This window comes from Antrostomus carolinensis, unplaced genomic scaffold (assembly GCF_000700745.2).
Source record: "Antrostomus carolinensis isolate BGI_N321 unplaced genomic scaffold, ASM70074v2 scaffold48872, whole genome shotgun sequence".
Classification (NCBI taxonomy): Eukaryota; Metazoa; Chordata; class Aves; order Caprimulgiformes; family Caprimulgidae; genus Antrostomus; species Antrostomus carolinensis.
The window spans coordinates 1-20070 of record NW_010302618.1 but is presented as its reverse complement, the minus strand read 5'-3'; the positions used below and the strand labels follow the sequence as shown (position 1 = coordinate 20070).

The 20070-nt window shown below is 49.1% G+C and overlaps 1 protein-coding gene across 1 annotated transcript; it reads right to left on the bottom strand.

Annotated features, from left to right (window-relative positions):
• Positions 1–710: 710 nt before the first annotated feature.
• On the bottom strand, positions 711–16167 carry LRRC75B (leucine rich repeat containing 75B). Its single transcript, XM_010163843.2, has 4 exons — positions 16141–16167; positions 15610–15738; positions 12319–12431; positions 711–1359 (listed from the first exon to the last, which is right to left on the bottom strand). Exons 1-4 carry the CDS (start codon positions 16165–16167, stop codon positions 837–839), a joined length of 792 nt encoding a protein of 263 aa, XP_010162145.1. The 3' UTR covers positions 711–836.
• Between the last annotated feature and the right edge of the window lie 3903 nt (positions 16168–20070).

The following is a 20070-nucleotide window of genomic DNA, read 5'->3' as shown; positions in this document are numbered from 1 at the left end:
AACTCATAATTTTAGTACAAAAGCACAAGTTTTCGAAACCAGTCCTGCTAATCCACCAGACTGTTCCCCCTCCCTCTCATCCCCCCTCCTCCCACCCCATCCCAACTCATCCCATCCCCCATGCTCCCACCAACACATACCTCCTTCCCCTCCTCTCACCCCGGTCACACAGCAAATATCCTGATGCTGCAGTTCCAAGCCATGTGTCCGCCCCAGTCTATGCAATCCAATGGTCTCTGACCAGGTCCCTTTGTTCAGACGTTAATACAAAACACACAATAGGAAAAAAACAAAACAAAAGGAGCCAGACACAAGAGGGAGACACTGCCGGGCTCCAGCTCTGGCCTCTGAGCCCTTCAACTAAGCTCCACAGCAGCTAGGCTCTTGGGGTACCTCCTTTCACACTCAAGACTGCAGGTCCCAAGGTTTCCAAGGTGCATAGGAAAAGGAAGAAAGGACGTAAACTACAAGCCTGTTTCTCTTTTAGGTTCCCTCCCATCCCTTTCACTCAACCCAATGGCTGCTGGATGATATTCTTGACTCCGACAGGTCTTTTCCCATCTTCCAGTGAGACCCTGCCTGGGGACCAGGTTCACTGTAAGTCACTGGTTCCTCTCTGGAACATGGGTGATGGGTTTGGCAGTGAGGGGAGGGAGCGGTGCATGTTGTGGGGGGAAGACAGTCTTTTGTCTCACAGCAAGTGGGGGGGGAGATGCCAGGGAAGGCGAGAGAAAAGAGCCAAAGGAAGCCAGTAAAGCTGATCCTCTGCTTGATGTTGGTACTCAAGACTTCTCCTTGGGGCAGCTTCAGTGTGGCAGTGCCAGCCTGTTGTCCAGTCACCTCTCGCAGCCCTGCTGAGAGAAAGCACGTGGTGGGGTGCTTCCTGATGCTTCGTCCTCTGGCTGGCTGCCCTCTTGCCCACTGGAGATCTCTGAGTCGCAGTCGAGTGCCTCATAGATGGTAGGCAGCGTGGTCTGCTGGCTGAGGCGCTTGCGCAGACCCACGAGCAATGGCTGTGGCATGGAGGAGACATCCACATTGTTGCCAAGGTCAACCCAAGCCAGGCAAGGGAACTTGTTCATGTCCTTCATGGTGTCAGTTAGCTCCTTCATGGTTGCCCGCGTCAGTCGGTTGCCATTGAGGGAAAGGTGAGTGAGCTTGGGTAGTGCCCAGAGGAAGGGCAGCAGCAGGCGCACCATATCATCATTCAGCTCAGTGAAGCTCAGGTCCACAGAGGTGAGGTGGTCCCCGTTGTTCTGCAGGTAGTAAGCCATGCGGTGGACATCCCGCATGGTCAGGGGGATCCCTGACAAATCCATGGAGTCCTGGCTCACCTTCTTCTGCAGGCTATTCTTCAGGCTAATGATGGAAAAGGGGAGAGAGAGACATCATTAAGGGGACCACTCTCATCCATCTCTCACCCAAGTGACAGATCACTTGGGACAAGAAGAACTTATTAAGAACATGGGCTAGAAGGTTAAGCAAAGGGTTAATGGAGCTCATCTGGGAAACAAGCACAAGGTTTGCACCATGCCTCGGGTAGACTGTTCTGGGGCTTTCCTGTATATTCTCAGCATTTACACATAAAATTTGCCAGAAGTGGCTAAACATGGAATGCTGAAGTGTCTTCCAGCAGCACATTTCAAAGGGTTTGTCTGTGTACACATATACAGATGCTCATGCATGGAAAGCAAAAAACAACCAGGGCAAGCAAACTTTGCAAGTGCACTGCTTTGCTCTGTGTGGGGGCTGTTTGTGTGCCACCTCTCCAGGTGAATGCCAAGCTCTGTTGCAAACAGAATGTGCTGCAGGGCTATGGTAGAGGACAGCAGTGTTAAAAGGCTGAGAAATGGGTATTTTTTCAGGAAAACAGTCTATAGGCAAACTGCACTCCAGGAGTGGATTTACTGCATGTCCCTTTAAAAGCCTTCCCAAGCAGCCCTTAGTCAGTAAGCAGCACCAGTGGCTGCCTATTTGGGTCTCTGTGGTCAGCAGATCATCTGGGATCTGCTGCAGTTGTGAGGAGGTGGGGAGGGCGTAAAGGTGCTAAAAGAAATCTAGAGAGATGGCTTCAGCCATTTCTTTTGCTGTCTGCCTGGCAAGTGGAGCGAGGAGGAGGTAGGCAAGCTGCACAGCAGGCAGAGCTGTGCTATGGGGCTGTTGGGTATGCAAAGGGAGTGGGGTGTGAGGGTGGACTGTGGGTTTGTGAGAGTGCTGTGAGAAGTGGGAGCTGTGGGGCTATGGGAGCTGGAGGGGATCCGTTGCAAGATTGAGTAGAAATGTATGTTGGTGTAACGTAGGAGAACCTGATCCCTTAGTGTAAATGATATTAGTCTTGCTGTCCTTTCAGACACATCTAACTTTAAGGATATGGGAGCCCTAGTAGGACCCCCACTAGTGTCATTAAATCATGTGCTCAGTGGGTCTGTAAGTGCCTTGTTGAGCTTGGGAGGAGCAGGGTGGGTTAAGACTTAACCACCACTTTGAAGGTCCCCACTCTTCCTATCTGGCTCTCTGTAGTGTCCTGCACACCTGTGGTACAGCCAGTCCTTGAGAGCAATGGGTACATGGGGACATGCAATTTCCTTGGAGGAGGCTGCAGCACCGCAGGAGCTCCCGTGGCAGGTGAGAATGCCCCTATGAGCCTTAGTGTTGCCAGGCAGCTGTGGGGAGGACGTGACGCTGCCTCTGTAGCTTTGCTTTCCATATGCAGTTCATGGCATCCTGGAAATTTCACTCCTTAATAATCCCCTAAGAGCACATGATAATACAAGTGAATAAATGTGCCCCAGTGCACACAACAGCCCTTTATGGACACATTCAACACTGGCAAATCTGTAGCTGTGCTTCCTTGTAGGAGTGTGAGGTGGAAAGACCTCATGGCCTGACCTGTCAATTCTCCAGCCCACAAATTCCTGCTCTGGCTTTAGCAGCACTTTGTTCAGGCTACTTCTGTGTGTCCTTGTGCTTCCTGTGGGGATTCACTGTGCAAGGCTGAGGCTGTATCTGCAAGCATGCGTTTGAGCTAAAGGGCTCTCATGGTAGAGAGGTAATAACAGCATGGAATAACTTATATTCAGACCTAAAGGTTTAAAAGATCCTTATGTATTACTTACTAAATATTTACACTTCACATGACCCAGACTACTCCTCAGTGGATCATGGGACGGGCTAGGGGAGCAGTGCTTGTTTGTACTGTCAAACAGCAAAGACTGATGTACTGGTGAACTATAATTGGTCTGAAAGCACACAAGTGCGTTCTCGAAAGGGCCTTCACTTGAAGATTCTCTCCCATATCAGGGCCCCAGAAAAAAGGATTATGAAGAATTAATCAACCACGTTGCTCACAGCAGCGGTGCAGTTCTCTTAGCTGCAGCAGTAGCAGTAGGAGTTGTGAACTGTGCACGCTGCTGTCTGGATGGCACTGGGCTAGCCTCCCTTTTCCTGATAATCCAAGGGACGCTTGCTATCAGTCCAGGCTGCCTGGGAGCTGTATTTCTTCAACTCTCCTGGAAAAAATGTCGTGTGGGGTTTTTTTCCTATAGTTTGTCACCAACCACTGGCAATGCTGTAGCACAATTTACCACAAAAGAGGGTTTGACTTGTATAAAATCTATCAGGGACTGGCCTCAAAGGTGGAAGAGTCTCAGGTCTCCCCTGGCACAATATTACCCCTTTAGCTGTGCAAAATGTTTTATCTGAGTGTTTGATACGGAGTACTTGTTGTTCTAGCAAAACCAAGCATCAAATGCACAGTGGAGGTGTGAATTCATATTGGTCAGATTAAGCAGGGAGAAATGAATCTGGAGTGTAAACCTGACTGAAGCAGGGCAACAGTCCCCTGTATCCAGTACGGGCTGGTAAAAGGGATGAGACAGAAGCCTTCTCTGGCTTCTATCACTGTAGAGTAAGACTTTGGGGGTGTGGGGGAATACAGGATAAACAAGCATAGAAGCAAGGCTGTAATTACTTCAGTGCCCGTTTTGTATAAATGCAGCCTGTGGCTCCTGGAAATGCTCTTCCATGGTGCTGTCAACCCATAGCAGATCCTGGGGTGGGGGGGCAGAAAGGAGACATAAACACAGGGACACCCCTTCCTGGCCCCAAGCCTTCTCTGAGTCTGTGCAAAGCCTCCTCTGACCCTCCTATTGTAAAGCTACAAGAAACAAGCCTTAGAGCTCCCAGTTTGGGATGGGAACCAGGCTGGAGTGGGGACCACTGGAGGGCACGTCTGAGCCGGCACCGCTCCCTCTGCGGGGCCTCAGCATTCAGGTGCTGGTTTTCCTGCTCTGTCTGCAACAGCAGCTTTCTTAACAGGGGGCAAGTCTGGATGGCTCTTGGGTCTACTTGGAGTGACTTGGCTCTGAGTGCAGACAGTGATAAGTGAGGGGAAATATCAGAAGGACAAAAGCAATGTGCTTGTCTGTCTCTGCCCATTAAGCCTCCCCTCCTGTTCACTGCTATGCAGGGGCTGCAGTAATAAGTCATGGATTGTGCTCTAACCAGAGCAGGTACCTTCTGCTGCTCTCCTCAGCAACAAGCCAATACCCCAAGGAGGCCTTAATCAAGCAGACAAATTATGTCCCCGTAATTGATTCTCCAGACTGGACTGCTCCTGGCTGAATGTGCTTAAACCCTCCTGCCTCCTGTCCTGTGCCAGGGCCCGCCTTCCCTCCTTTGCTGGCTCGTTTTTCTTTCCTTTCCTGTGTTTTTTGCTGCTTCCTTTTGCCCTCATTGCTGTACCTGCCAGCGTGACTCTGGGCCTCCTGTCTCAGCACTGTGGGCTCCTGTGTTTAAGTTGTTCTCTTGCCTGTAAAAATGCCTCTTGTAGGGACGTGTCTGTAGAAGCCTTGCCCTGGTGGACATAGCCCCTAATGCTGCAGCCAGGCCTTCGGCTCTCTGGTAAGTGCTGAAGCATGAGATTTGATGCCCCACGCGTGCTTTGAACCCTGGCAGCTCTCCTCCTCACCTCCTTGGTGTTCCTGTGCAGCTCCAAGAGGTACAGCTAAATACCATCTCTGGGGCAGGGCACACAGAAGAGTTGACTGCTCCTTCTCCTCTGTTGCTTTGGAGGTAAATATATCTGCTGTCAGAAAGGGACAGGGAGACGTGGGTAGCTGCTTTACTCTGCGTTATCCAACACTTGGTATTTTTTTTTGAGCTCTGCTAAGCTTTCTTTCTCTTGGGATGGGGTGGCATGATACACAGGACCCCAAGCTCTCAAACACTTGTGCAGCAGCTGAGAAAATGGCAGGTTTATTTCCAGGGAAATGGGTCATCCATTATCCTCTAATTTTTGCAAGTAAAATAGGCTTAAAGATTGCTTCAGCTGCAGAAGCTTTATTTTCTTTGTGTGAGACAAAGCAGCTACTTAGCGACATGGCTCTTGATGCCATGGGATTTGTGGGCAGAGGACTGCAAAGCACTGGAGGCTAGATTAACCTAATGCTACCACAACTACTGCTGTGTGCGGATTTATAATCATGGGGATTTGCATCTAACAAGGATCTGGACGCTGGATGCAGGGAAGCAGACTGTGTTTGTATTATCTGCAGCAAGCTTAGAGAGGAAACAAACCCCCACTCCCTCAGATGCTGGAGAAACGTCTGCAAGTGAGAAATCCTGTGAAACTTTGAACAAGAAGCAAGGGCAATCAGCAGCCTGTCCCTACTGCCTGCCTGGAGCTAGATGCAGCATCCCGTGAGGAATGGTGCCTACTCACCCTCCAATGTATAAAGAATCAAGGCCCTGCTTGCAACCCTAGTCCAGCCCTCCTGAGGGAGAGAGAGCTCTTCTAGGTACATCTCCTTCTTTCTCATGTGAAACAAGTTGTTCCTTGTATCATTCCCAACTCCCTCCTTGCAGTCTGGCTTTTCTCACACTTATCCCTTCCCTGGGTGCCAACTCTGCTCCGTGTTAGCCAACGGTCCTCAGGCTGCACCATGAGCCTGGACGTGTAAGAGCCACCCAGGATCAGGTCAGGCAGTGTAGGGGTCTGAGGGACTGCTGGTGTTGGAAGAAGGTTCTCTATCTCTCAGTCACAAATGTGGGCTGGGAAAGGGATGAACCCATCTCGTTGCCTCCCTTGGCTTTTCTCTGGGATAAAAATTTTCCTCTCCCCACATAAGGCTCAGTCACTGTTCCCATCTCCTCAGGACTCAGCTAATGTAAGCAAAGTCAGAACTGTCTTGAGACGAAAAAAATTAGGAGATATGAATTTAATAGCTAGTTGTTTGTCTCCAGGACCTGTCTCAAGGAACCTAATCCTTAGGCCCTCTTCCGGGTCCATTCTTTGAGGCCATGAAGCTGAGAGCTCTGCACATTTTTATTTTATTAGCACTGAATCCCTTCAACTTCTTTCTCATTAGCTAAATTCTTTGGTGGCTGCGGGGAAGGGGTGTAATGGCTCCTGATTGTTGTTCTAGTGGGACTTGCAGCAGCCACAGCAGTGCTTGACCTCTTTTTAGCTTTGTGGGCTTTGGAGGACCTTGTTCAGCCCAAAACTGTTCAGGTTCCTGGAGTCCCAGCCTCATTTCCTTGTCTCCATGCTATGGAGAGAGGCTGGGAGGAGATGATAAGAGTCAGATAGGATTACAATAACGAAGGATGCCCCCTAGTCCCTGCCTGTCTCTCTGGGGAAATACCAGCTTTCTTCCCCTCCTCCCTTTTATTTTTACATTTAATTTGCCTCCAAATGTAAAATGTTCCTCCTGCCAGAGACTCCCATCACTGTGTATCCCCTCCTTCATTAACAGGCACTACCAGTAGTGGCTAATTAGCCCTGAGCCAAGTATCTCTTGGCTGCTCTTCCTTTCACAGAACCTAGTGACAGGCATGTCTGGATGGCTTCTCTGTTTTGAACAGTGGTTTAGAGGATGGATTCTGGGCTTTTTAATTGCCTACTTAGCATAATCTGCTTGCTTTGCTTCCCTGTGGCAAAGGGTGCTGCTGTGCAGGGCTGGCTTTAGCTGCCTCTAGTGAGACGAGAAAAAGGGTAGAGAAGCCTCAAAAGCACTGACCTAGACTAACCCAGCCTGTGCTGTTCTGGGGCTGGGCCCAGCACCTCTGCAAAGATGGAGGCACTGCACAAACAGGCCACTTCAAGAGAAGTCCCTTAGTCACATCTCCACCCTTGCAACCAAGCTCTTCATCAGCTGTGGGGAGATCCCTCACTGTGGAGAGAAAGCAGTGCAAAGGCAGCCTTTCTCCTACCATGGTTATCTGTAGGTGCTGATGCATCTGAGCCCCTCTCCTCCTCCTGGCTCTGCTGTCATCTTCACTCTGTCCTTGAAGATGTGTTCAAGACAGCTGGGAACCCTTGGCCTTCCTGCTGCTGCCACTTGATCTTGTTGTTGTCTCCCCTCATTATTTAGGTCTACCCTAGCAAAGCAGGGAATAATGCTGCCTCCTCACTGTCAGTGTAGTGTACCAGCCTATGTCCTTGTCAGACCTTCAGCTGTGTAAGAGTCACGAAGGCACAAGGTCTCTGCTGATTCCTTTTAACTACTATCTGCCACCCAGCCTCTATGATTTCACTCATTATCCATCTCTGTCAAAGTGTCCTTCTTCTCTTGCCTGCCAGTCTTGGACTTTCTCTTCTGATCTGTGTCAGGGCAGCGTCAAGCTGCTGGATGACCCTTTCTCCCATCTCCCACAGCCTTTGCAGATATACCTGCCTCTCAATGCTGTTGGGAACTCTGATCATGGGTAGTGTTTGGGACCTTCTGCACTGTAAGATGAGGGTACAGTTCCTGCCTCTTTCTACAACTTATTCACCAGCTCACATCTGTCCAGCTGACATCTCTGTGAGCAGCAGCTTCTTGGAAACACTGTGTGGGGCAGTTCCTGTACTCCCATATGACTACCGCCATGTGGCTTTAGTTAACTGACTGGTATTCTTGTAACTTGGCTTTCTGTCTCTAAAGCATGAATGATGGTGCCTATTTACCCTGTTGCATAAGGGTGACATGAAGCTGTAGTTAATATTCACCTCATGCCATGTGAAGGCTAGGATCTAATCTGCCAGAGCTGTCATCTGCAGCCCTGAGTGATGTTTTCAAGGAGAGAAAGAAAAAAAAAAAAGCTCCAAAGCCCTTTAGAGCTGTTTCCTTGCAGTCTTCTAGACGCAAGTGCTTTCACTGCATTTTAAAAGTGCATCTAATGCCACAATGTCTCAGCAATGCACATCAACAACTAAGAAACAGAGCAATGAGCCCAGAAGGGATACTCTGTTCTCCACCCAGCTTTGGATTAGCCAAGATGAAATTCACTCAGATGAGCAAAGTAAAAGTGTGGTGAGACTTGCGAAAAGGAAAGCCCAGATGCATGCAGTTTGGGAATCACTAACTTCATACACACAATTGTCTTTGCTCTTCCAGAACCAGGCACTGTGTGAAAAATCTGGATTTCTTTCTGTGCCAGGAACACCCTGATTGTGAAGATCACTCTGTGTTTACTGCCTGCATGTTTTGTGGATTCAGGTTTGATCCTTTGCACTGAAGTAGCCAGCTCTGGGGATGATGCAAGTGGAAGGTACATAAGGTTCTCTGACATGGTCTTGCCTAAACAGCTCAGTGGCAATTCACAGCTTCTTCACTACAGTACTAAGCTGTGATCCAGCTCTCCAGACAAAGGCTGTCTTCCCCTGCTACCCTTCTCCTCTCTGAATGGCAGTCCAGTGTGTTTTTCCCTCAGAAAGCTACACACCCTCTGGGTCCAGCCCTGTTCTGGAGGCACTTGCACTAGCACATGCAGTTTTCCTTAATTCAGCATTGCAGGAGGCCCCAAGACTTCTGAAAACAAGAATTAATAGTAGCAAAAAATTCTGCATCTGTCAAAATTCCATGGAAGTGGTGTTGATAGCCTAAAAAGCCTATATCTGTGCAGAGGAGCATTTCTTAATCTATTACTCTTTACACTATAAATGCCAATTTAATGAGAAAGCAAAGCTGGAGTTATACAACACTCTAGGATGTATTTTGCTCATTAAGTATGAGTGATCTATACAGCTGCAAAATGGTGCTAAAACTGAATTCCCATTAGGATATAAAGGACTGAAAATTGTGCAGTAAAGCCATGCTGGTCCCTGCTGCAGAAATCTTATCCTCCAGTTTTTGTGTTTTTTAATTTTAAAAGCCCCAGAGTAAATCCACCAAGAGCTCACCTGCCCTGTTTGGTTGGGCAGCCAAGCCGAGCAGGGTCAGCTGCAAGAAGAATACAGGCTGTTGGCTGGGAGCTGCAGATCAGGATTTTGCAGGAAAGGAGAACTGAACCCTTTGCTTTCAGTGTGGCAGACTGGTCTGAGTATCACCTGGGCAGCTGAAATAGTCTCTCTGGGTGACGGCACAGCTGGGACACTGCTAACCCTTCATCATACACTGTCAAGGACCCACAGGCAGGGATGCAGAGGGCAAACTACCTCCCAGCATCACCTTTCACAGTTTAATCAGGCAGAGAAACCAGGCATAGCCTGGGCTGGATCTCTCCTACTTGCTTCAGCTGTTGGATTGAGTTTGCTGTGCTGCAATAAGCTTTCTCCTTCCATACTTCTTTGTGGACTCTGCTTCTGGCCTGTGTCGAAACAGGAGTGCTTAAAGGAATGTATCTTATGCTTTATGCTTTATCAGTTCACGGGTGGCTCTGGTTTGTACTTGCTGGATGTTTTGGGACCCACAGAGAATAGATGGGAACATAACTACAGTTAGTTTGTTTCTTACCCACTGGTTTGCTATTTGGACTCAGTGCATGGTCCAGCTCCAGTATTGCAGGTCCTCTCCATCTCCCATACCACATCTCCGTAACAGCCCAAATGTAATTAAAACCTGGCAGATGCTCCAAGCTCTCTGTATTGGGCTGAGCTGATGCTCTAAGCTCTCTGGCTAGGCTTGTTAATTATCTCCCGGACCCATGTGACACGCTGCCAGAAAGCGGAAATCGCATTTCAGAAGAGAACACAGGGGTCCTGCATCAGCTCTGTGAAATCCAGAAGCCAAAGCCCCGCAGACAGCAAAAGCGAGAGGAGAATTCAGTTCCTGAATGGGGTCTCCATGCACTGATTCCTCCCTGCTGTCCCGAATCCCCATTAGATTTTAGAAATGCCTTCAAAGTATTGCTGCTACACCCATGCTATCTACAGGACCTTGATGGCACGACGCGTACAAGCCAAGAGCATGAGTTCAGAAACAGAGATCATAGTAAAATACTCCCGCTAGCAGACAGAGAAAAGTGGAGAATTCAGATCAGGTAAAAACAGCCTGGCTGGACAAAATTAGGCCCTGATATCTCCAAATGAAGCAGCTATTTTTTGCCTTCCTGATACTGACAACATCCATTTTCTTGCAGCGGCCTCAGATGCCAACTCTGCAGGCGCTTTTTGCCGCATCTCCAGTCTTAAAAGAGGAAGCTCTGTTGTTTAATATTTAATCAAAATTATGTTGTGCCTTATGTAACACCTTGCAGCTGGGCCTGGCTGACAGGCTGGGCCACCCACTCTGGACCTATATTTCTCTCCATCGCACGTTGCCTTGTTGCCCTCTCCCTGCTTGTGCTCACAGATGCTCTGTACCTGGCCAGTACTTTGGGTGTGACCCCTTTGTGTGGGATTTGGGCTCATGGGGCCCAGAGCTCTTCCTCTGGGCACAGACCTCCTCTCTGTGTTTGCAGCAGGCAGTCCTCTGCTCTCCCTGAGCTGTGCAGAGGGAACACTTCCAGTTTGGCTCTCCAGCTTGGAGTCCAACTGGAGAAGAGGTTTTTTTCTGCCTGCAAACAGGAGTCGGAAGCAGAGGGTTAAGTTAGCAGTGGGGAGGGATTTTTCACTTGGAAAACAAGAATGAGGTGGGTTTTAGCAAGAGGGAGCTTGGAAAGGAAGGGAGACAGCCACCCCCTAAAGAGCTCTCCCTGTCTCCAGCACTTATCTTTAAGCCTGTCTTATCTTGAGAGGGGATGGGGATGAGGTCAGACCTGCTCTCTATATCCTGCATCTCCAGCGCTCTGCACGATCCCATAGGGAAAACACCATCCAACAGAGTGGGTCTGGAAAAGGACTTGCTCAGCTCTGGTCCCTCAGTCTTGTGCTGTGGTTCCCATCTGCAAACCAGCACAAACAGTCCTGCCTGGTGGGGTACTGGAGATGGGAGCACTGCAACTCGAGTGCTCAGACTCAATGGTAAAGTGGGTCTGCAGGTGTGAGAGGCAGATGGCCTGGAAATCATGGTATTGGGGATTTTATGCCTTAAGATGCACTGGGGATCTGCCTCTGAGTCAGAATGAAAGGTATGATGGAAATGTCAGTTCCCATGGGGGATTTTAAGTTGCTGGCACATGCATTAAATACTCTGAAAGTCTCAGAAAAGCCCAAGGCCATTCTCAGAGCGCTGCCAATTTTGCATTTCTTTTTACCCAATCCTGCATTTATTCCTGTGAACCTAACGGGGCTAACATGAGCTTCTCTTTTCTTAGTCACTTCTCTGTCTTTTCTTCAGCACTGATGATCTGTGTCACAGGAACAGGCTTTGCTCAAAGAACATGAGGAGAGAAGGGGTGGATTTATAAGAAGCAGGGATTGCTCTTTATCTGGTTAGAAAAACCAGCAAGTGTCAAGGAGAGAACAAGTGTGGGTGTCAGAACATGTCTGTAGTAGTGGAAAGCAGCTGCCATCCAGTAGCTGTCTGTGGCCAATGTGCCTCAAGTCATATTCCCTGTGTGTGAGGCTCTGCATCATCTCAGGTCCTTTGCCTGGTCCTGGCAGAGAGGTAGGAGGCAAGTAAGGATGGTCTGGTCACTGCTCTGCCAGCCAGTCCAAAGTGGTTCCTACAGAATGGGGTGATCAGCTTGTGATAGTGCCTCATAATGGGAGACCTTCTCCAAAGTGTTACTAGAATAACCAAGGACAAAGCAGAATGCAGAGCTGGAGGCCAGCTCAGCTTGGCACATGGGTGTGTGTATCTGCAAGGCTGCCAGCTTTGCCCATGCTCCTCCGAGGGCCAAACGCCCTGCAAGGCCTGCCAGGAGGGTTGTCAGCACTATGCAATCAGTGGGATTGATCTAAATGCATTTAGGAGAGGTTGAAAAACTGTAAGACTACAAAAAAAGGTGTAAATAGCAAACCAGATCGGGGAGAGGCAGCGTTGGCATTGACCCTGCACCATTTGGCTGAGGTTTTCTAAGAGACCGAGCAGAGGCTGCCATGCAGATTTTCAGCCCTGCCTTTCTCTGAGAAGGGCAGTAGTGGCAGACTGAGATGGTGCTTGGCTGCAGCACAGTTTCTTCTGGCAGATCCCCCTCTCTGCCCATCCACACTGTCCCCAACAGGCTGCTTACCACACTTGGGACTTCCTCCGGGGCATGCCATGCCGGTGCCATTTGGAGTGGGGGGTTAGGTGGTAAATCAGCTGCCTGCAGATCCTGTCCGAGGATTTCCAGGGGTCATATTCCTGAAAGCAAAGGGAGAGGTTAGCCTCTATGTGCACCACAGAACAGGAAGCAAGGGGGAAAGGAGAGGAAGATTGAAAAGGATCAGAGCAGCTAGTGGAGCAGGGGAATGTATATAGGGGAGGAGATGAAGAGAAGAGGAAAAGATGATGAAAGAGGAATGGTGAGAAGGCCTGAGATGGCTCTGTGCCATATGCCATCTCCTCCTGGGCTGGAGAAGGAGTAGCTCTGCACTGCCAGGAAGGACTCCAGCCCAGCCGGCATGTTCCTGCCCAGAGTGGGGCTACAATTTCACACTCTACCAAGGAGCAAGTGATGCTCAGAAGAGGGAGTTGTTTTCTAGAGCTGTGGCAGCGGGTCCTGCTCTAGCCCAGGCAACACCCAAGAAGGCAGGGGTGGCTGACAATGCAAGAAGGGCTCTGTGCAGGGACCCCATACACCCTTTTCTACAAAAGATCTCTGCTTTCAAAAAGGCCAGCTTTCAAAAGGGACAGCATGGGTGTCTCAGCTCCTCACTGCTGTATCCTCAGCAGCACCCATTCCCAGCTGGACAGACAAGCTGCCAACTCATTGTGTTACAGGATTGTGCTCAATGTCTATCTCCTTTGTGGCCGTGCTTCCCAAACTCTAAGTGCATACTGTCTTTAGACTGATAATCTGTTCCCCTCATGGAAAGTTCAGCAGTCAGCACCCTTGCCCCATCTCCCAGCTGCTTCTTGCTGGGAGACATGTGCCCTGGGACATGCCCACTCCTCCTGCAGCAGCACCCTCACTCTGTTCCCTCCCATGCTCCAGCTGGGAGATGCCAGGACAGGGATCCAGCGAGTTCCTCATATTCCATCTTACTTCCTTGCAGTCCATTCTGCTTCTGGAGGTTTGAGTTTGGGAGCTTCCCAATGCCAGCAGTTCCCTCCTGCCCCTGCAGTAACTGATCAGGAAAAGATGGCACCATGATGGTTGCTACTTTCCCAGGTTTATTATTGCACACATTCTCTATCGCTGTGACTTTGAACAGCACCTCTCTTCCTCTGGTGAAGCAGAATGGCAAATGGCAGCTACTGAAGGCTGGGATTTCTGCCCCCTCTATCATATTTTCCAAATGCTGCTAGACACCTGCATTCCCATTCCTCAGCCCTCCAGCTGTGGTGCAACATGTGCATTTAGGGATTCGATAGGTAAACACACAGTAAAGCTGTCAGGGAATATGCTAATTTATTCTTTATTGCAAGCAGTTAAAGTGCTGTACTGTGGGCCAACAGCTGCACTGTGCCTTTCCTGAGCAGTCACTGAATCAGCTGAACTCCCCAGGGATGCGCTGCCAGCACACGACTGTTCTGCTGTGCCAAGTGGAGACATATCCCAACCTCAGTGTTCAGCTGAGCACCCCTTGATCCCTGTCCCAGCTCCCCGAGGAACCCCACAGGGACTGGCCCTTGCTTTTGGGTTAGATGCCTTGTTCTAGACAACTACTGAGCTGGCAAGGCTTCAACTGGCACCCCGCTGTCACCTACAACAGCAAACCTTTCCAAGCAGGTGCACGTGCACACCAGGCTTCAGCACAGAAGCTGGCACAATGCACTGCAAGCATTTGTTGGCCCACAACTGAGAATTACCCTCCTGTTCCTTCTCGTGTCCTCCCTGATTTAATTTCCACTGACAGACTGGGAGTTGCACTCCACCTGCTTGCTTGTAATACAGTTAACACCCACCAGATGCTCAGCTGGGGCTGGAGAGAGGATGTGGTCTGCTGATGTTTGTACTGGGAAGGGTGCTGGTGCTGAACTCTCCAACCTCTTAATTAAACTCCTTTTGGCTTTGAGGGGCAACTCCTTACTTAGGAATGGTAAAAATCTTATTTATATAATGCTACATGTGTCAGTGCAGATAAGCATGTGCATCTGTAAGACATGAAAATAGAGGAGGAGGTGGTATATGCAGGTATATAAAAATTGTAGTGTTATCTGCTAGGCACCTGGGTAACTGGAGTAGGGTCATGTCCCCTCATGGTGCCTCCCCTGAAGGGCACTGCACAGCATGAAGTTGGAGATGGTCTGGTAGAACAGCTGGAGATGAGCTCAAGTGAAGCATAGTCAAGAGGTACTACTGCTGCAACCCACCCTCTTCCTTTTTAGATGCTTATAAAATTTCCACAAAAATTACACTTGAAAAGAAGTTTTTTCAGGCTGCATTGCAGCCCAATTATAATGATTAAACTTTGGCTGAATGTAGTTTGGCTATTGAGACCCGACTGGTTAATTGTTATCAGAGAGCCTCAGGAGATGGCAGAATAAGGTTAGAAAAGCCGCTAATCTACACCAGGCATTCCTTGTATTCCCTAGGGTGCCACTGCTTGCTCTGAGCAGTGTGTATTTAATGTCTCTCTTTGAATAAAGAAATTCACTCTCTTGCTCTCCTTATAAAGGAAACATGACACTTGCCAAGCCCAATGAGCAAATGGATGTATTGCAAATCCAGGTTTTGTGGTGGCAAAGGGTAACAGAAGTAGATGCTGGTGTTGCAGTGGGACTGTGGCATCTGTGATGTTTGTCTGCACTCAGCCTTGCCTTTCTTTGTCTCCGCTCTCCTCATTCTCTGAAGGAAAGTGCTGGAGCAGTGCAGAGATACTGTGCATGTAATACATTTGCGTCTTGAACCCTGAGATGCAATACATTCCTACAGCACCATTCTTTATGCAGAGATCTGGGAGGCTAGAAGGGGGGGTGTAATGCTGGGTTAGGATAGTTACATATGGCAAAGGGCCAAGAAAGAAAGAGGTCCTTGTCCTCCTCCTGCAGAGGCACCAGCCTGGCAGAGGTGCAGAGATCTCTGTTCCCCTCTGCAGCCCCATAAGTTAGCTGCTTTCAACCTCTGGGACACCACCCCAGTATGTTTTTATCTTGCTTGTACCCTGTCACCAAGTTTACTGTTGTTGTGAAAAGTAAATTCCTTACTTCTGCACTCATAACCACCCCCTCCTTCAGCTGCATTCATGTTCTGAGGCAGTTTTAACTGTTTTCTACAGAAATATGCTCAACATTCTGTATGCTACCACTCCAGGGGTGTACACTGGCTGGTTCTGAAGGATTGCAGAGCATCACCTGGCACAAGTCAGCCCATTAAGGCTCTATTTGCATCTGTGCTCTGTGTCAAAATGTCTGTTGAGCTGAGGGAAGGGTTCACCTTTTTGGGGCACTGCAGATCTCTAGCGAGGCTCATCAGCAAGTCATGGGAGATGGGATCCACCAAGTTGAGGAAAGTTGCATTTTTGTAGAGCACTTCATTGAGGAATGTTCCTTCTAGTCCCAGGTCCTACAAGAAAAACACAGTCAGTCAGATACATGGGCTTCCTTGGAGCTATAACCATGAGGTGTTTTGAAAACAGAAAGTGAATCCTGTGAGGTGACAGCTGGTTGCTCAGTACAGGAACTGTCCAACAAAGGTGAAGCAGCTGTGTCTGACCCAGTGATGGGGGATGTGGACAGCCAAAGAGCTGAATGAGATGCAGGGTTAAGTTGAGCTAGTCAGCCTAGGGACTGACTGCCTTGTTTCCACCTACCACAGGAAGGCGAGAGTGATATAATTTGAGAGAACTGACTCCAGAGAAACTTACAGTTTTGTCAGCTTCTGTGTGTGAATCTGTTGAAGGAGCTGAGCAGGAAGGCTGGCTCTAAACCTGCTCCTCCAATCTCAGCTTTTCTGGAAGAAGCAAACCTTTCTCAGGTACTTAGATACTGCCATACACCCTGGTGGTGGGTGCCTGACTAAAAGTCCTGCCCATCAGTATGAGTTTAGCTGTGCTTTGAATTTCTCAGTAAGTGCTAAGCACTGACAGTGTTGTATTTTGGGTGCAACAGTACATTTATAGGTAGCTCTACACAGCAGTCATGGGGAGTCCTCTTCCCATCTTCCACACTGTAAGCTAGGAAAACATCTGTGGTCCATGCAACTTACCTGCATGGACCAGGATATGGGGCACCTTTGGACAGGGTGGAAGAAAACTCAGCATCCTTGGGAACAAAAAGCCTCCCCAGGGGACAGATGGGTGATACTGCAAAGAACTAAACTGCTTCTGGCTAAGAGGCAAGCTGAGATCTAATATGTGACAGTTATTACAATCAGGAGGTACCACAGAGCTGGGGGGTCACATACTCACATGAAAATACCCTGAGAGCAGAAAAAAATACCCCAGGAATAGAAATGTAGAATAAAAAAGCTCCCTACTAGGGATAGTGCTGGGTTTGATTCAGTTGACAAGGAGGGCTCAGTTGAGGGAGGAAACAAGTCCTTTGCCCATTCTGTGTGCGGCTTGCCAGGAGAAATGAATAAGCAAATGGGTGCCCCATATGTTCGCGCTGCTCCACTGAATGTGTGCTTCAGGCACCACCCAGTGAAAGATGCACTGAGAGCTCAAAGAAAAAAAAAATAAAAAAGATAAAAAGAGGGAGAAGAAAAGCTGGATGTACACACATGCATCCCCAGCAGGGATGCAGCTATAGCTGGGAGAGATGTGGGATCTTAACCCTAAGCAGCAATCAAAGCCAGTGCTGTATCCAGTCTCTCCTGCTATGGATATGCTTGGGTCGAGCAGAGAGCACAATGCCAGAGACCTGGGTGCAGATCTAGTGGAGAAAGGGAGAATAAATCAAATGCTTTACAGCCCCATCACTCTGGGTACGCAGCTGACACCCATAAGCAACCAAAGAACCCAGGCAGTGGATTAGTCTTGAAGGACGGGCAGCCAAAGACACAGCTGGATGTGGGCCAGGAGTGTACCAAGGCATCATGCCAATGTCTCCCTTAACCGTAAGGCTTCAGGGAAATGGAGCCTCCTACGCCAAGTGTAATAGGCACAGATGAAGAAAGCTGCCGAGAGGATGGCATGGCTGGGCATGCAGCAGTGGATGTCAGAGCAGTCATTAAACTCCCCCAACTGGAGCTATACCATTAAGATGAATCTGCATTGCCATTATAAATCCTGCCTGCAAGGGTTTTGTAAATAATATAGCTATAAATGTTCACTTTACATTGTTAGTCCATAAGTTCTTAGCCCAGGGGCATTTTCTGGTTCATCTTACTTGTTTGCCTCCCTCCCTCCCTCTCTCTCTCTTTAATTTCTTGGAAAATTTTGTACCATCTAAAGAGTGGCTGCAGACAGCAGAAGTCTTGCCAGTTCAGATGGCTTAGTGCTGTTATCTTAAAAATGACACTTGGCCATTATCTCAGCACAGGAAAATCAGATTGTACCAGACTTTTTGCTGGGGTAAGTCTAATGTCTCCCCTGGCTTCAGCTGAGTGTTTCCAACTTAGCTCAGCTTTTTTTTCTGGTCTGTCTTTTGCAGATGGCTATTTCTGAGACTGGTAAGATGATGTGCAATGGAGCTGCCCGAGTGTTCCTGTACAAAGCAAGAGTACGTGAGTGTGCACCTGTGGTTTGCAGTTGTTCTCTGTGCAGTCATCTGGCATCTTGCATCTCTCTTAGAAGATCTGCTTCTGGCTGGCTTGCTTGCTTTACTTTATTACACCTTTCTGACATCCTAGGAGCAGTCCACAGCCCTTTGTGGTCTGTAGACCGCAGGTCAAAAAATTGGCAGACAGAATTACATCCTGCAGGGTACATCTGCAGGGCTGGACAAGGTCTGTCTGTGGGGAGCAGCAGGCTGCATGGAATCGGCAGCCCGTGTTCTCTGGCCTGGCTGAGCACGTCTGCTCACCTGGGGAGGCTGTGATGCCGGTCCCACCATTGCTCTGCCTTCTCTGGGGTGTTTGCACCATGGTCCAAGGCACAGTGACAACGTATGGTGTTAAATATTCTCACTGTTCACTAGAGTGAACAAGATATCTCTCTTTTTACAGGTAACAAACAGACCTTCACCTGGGACACACTAATCCGTGACTCCTGAGAGTGTGTTACTTCCAAGGTAAGCCAGTCTGTGTGAGGAAGGACATGCTGGGGAACAAGCTAAGGGATTAATTTAGTTGAGTGAGGGAAACTGTAAATGAGAAGGAAGGCTGATCACAGTACTCTTTGAAGCTGACATCAGACACGTGAGGAGGGCTGGTTCTGATTACATGACCCCAGACTGGCTGACAGTTGTGTTTAGTTGTTGAAGGGTGTGTGGTATGTGCTAGTGGTGTAGCCTTCTGCCTCTGAAATCTCTGAGTGCACAGCAAACCAGAGGCTTTGGGGTGGTGTTGGATGGGTTCCTGTCTTACTTGGCGGAGGCTGTGTTGTGACTGCAGGATGCATGTCTCGCTGCTCTGTCGTGAGCAGATGAACAGAAGGTGACTGTTACAACATGGATAGGCAGAGATGGGGACCAGGAATAACAAGGGAAACTGGAATGGCAGCAGACAACATGTGAGTGTTGGACATGGTAATTCTCAGCACAGATGTGAGGAAGCCGGGGGCTCAGCCGATCCTGAAAGGAGCTGGCAGGCTGCATTGAAAGCAGAGCTTAGAAATGACCATCTATTCCAGATGGTCTCATGACTGAGCATTCAAACCATGGCTGTTCACAGATGGACCTTTTGGAGACCTCCAAGGTCTGTGGGGGATTCCAGCACTTCAGTCTCAAGGAGAAGTGCTGAGCACTATAGAGAATGACATTCTGTAGCTCTGGCCTCTGGCATACCCTACAAAAGTCTGTTCATGTTACACCGCCATGTTTATGAAGTGAGTGGTCGCCTTTTTTTCTTCTCAAGCTTCTTGTAACAGTGCCTTTCCAAAACTGTCTGAAATCTCATTCAGCCCTTGTCTGCCACACCAGTGCACGTGTACAGGCTTTCAGCTGAGGGTTTATCTGTCTACATGTGTGGCAAAGGGAGTGTTCATGGTGCTGGTAACAATCCTCATGTGAGCGCTAAGGCAGTGGGTAGGTAGGGATGTAATTTTTGGTCCTGTAAATTCTTACTCAAGAGAGTGCAACTTGCTAGCAGCCCAGGGCATTGACCACCACTGCTGGATGTGGTGTAAAACCCGGGACGTTCAGAGCAGAGACAGGGCTGTGGATGCAGCTCCCTGCAGCGGGGAGAATGGCTGCACAAGCGTCCCAGCAAACCAGTCCCTGCTCCACTGCACTCATACCCGAAGGTCACTTGCCACTGTGGTGACAAACTTGGTGTGTTCCCAAGATGAAGTAGATCATTATCTAATGAAGCAATGTGATAAGCTAAGAACTGATGGTGTCTTATGTTCAATTCAGAGGGAGGATTTGTCTCCTGTGCTACTACTGATTGCTGCAGAGTTGCCTGCAGTTTGGGGGAGCTGAGTTTGCCTGGAAAGTGATGGTAGCACTGAGTGATGGAGGAGATGGCTCTGTTCCAGCGGCAGGGCTCTGTCCTCGGCATCAGTTTGGCACCACGCTGTCTGCACACTGGCTTTTCTGTTCCTGAATGGCGGCAGACAGGAACAAGCTCCCACTGATACACTGACCCTTTTACCTCTCCTCTCAGCCTGGCCTGCCCCAGAGGTCTCCAAAACCATTCTGGGTTCTCCCAAAGACAGATTTTGGCCAGCCTGGCTGGGTGGGTGTAATGGGATGTGGTAGCAGTGGGATGGCAGTGGCTTTTCTCGGGGAGACATGGATCCCGAGCACACCGACGGGCTGGCATGGAGGGGTGTGGATGGGGACAGCTGAGGCT

What these genes read in the sequence shown, in the direction of transcription:
- LRRC75B (XM_010163843.2), bottom strand. Translation starts at nt 16,167, where the DNA reads ATGGCAGTATCTAAGTACCTGAGAAAG. An exon ending in TATCTAAGTACCTGAGAAAG is followed by an intron (nt 15,739 to 16,140) that starts GTTTGCTTCTTC and finishes TTTTTCTTGTAG; the next exon opens with GACCTGGGACTAGAAGGAAC. An exon ending in ATCTGCAGTGCCCCAAAAAG is followed by an intron (nt 12,432 to 15,609) that starts GTGAACCCTTCC and finishes CTTTGCTTTCAG; the next exon opens with GAATATGACCCCTGGAAATC.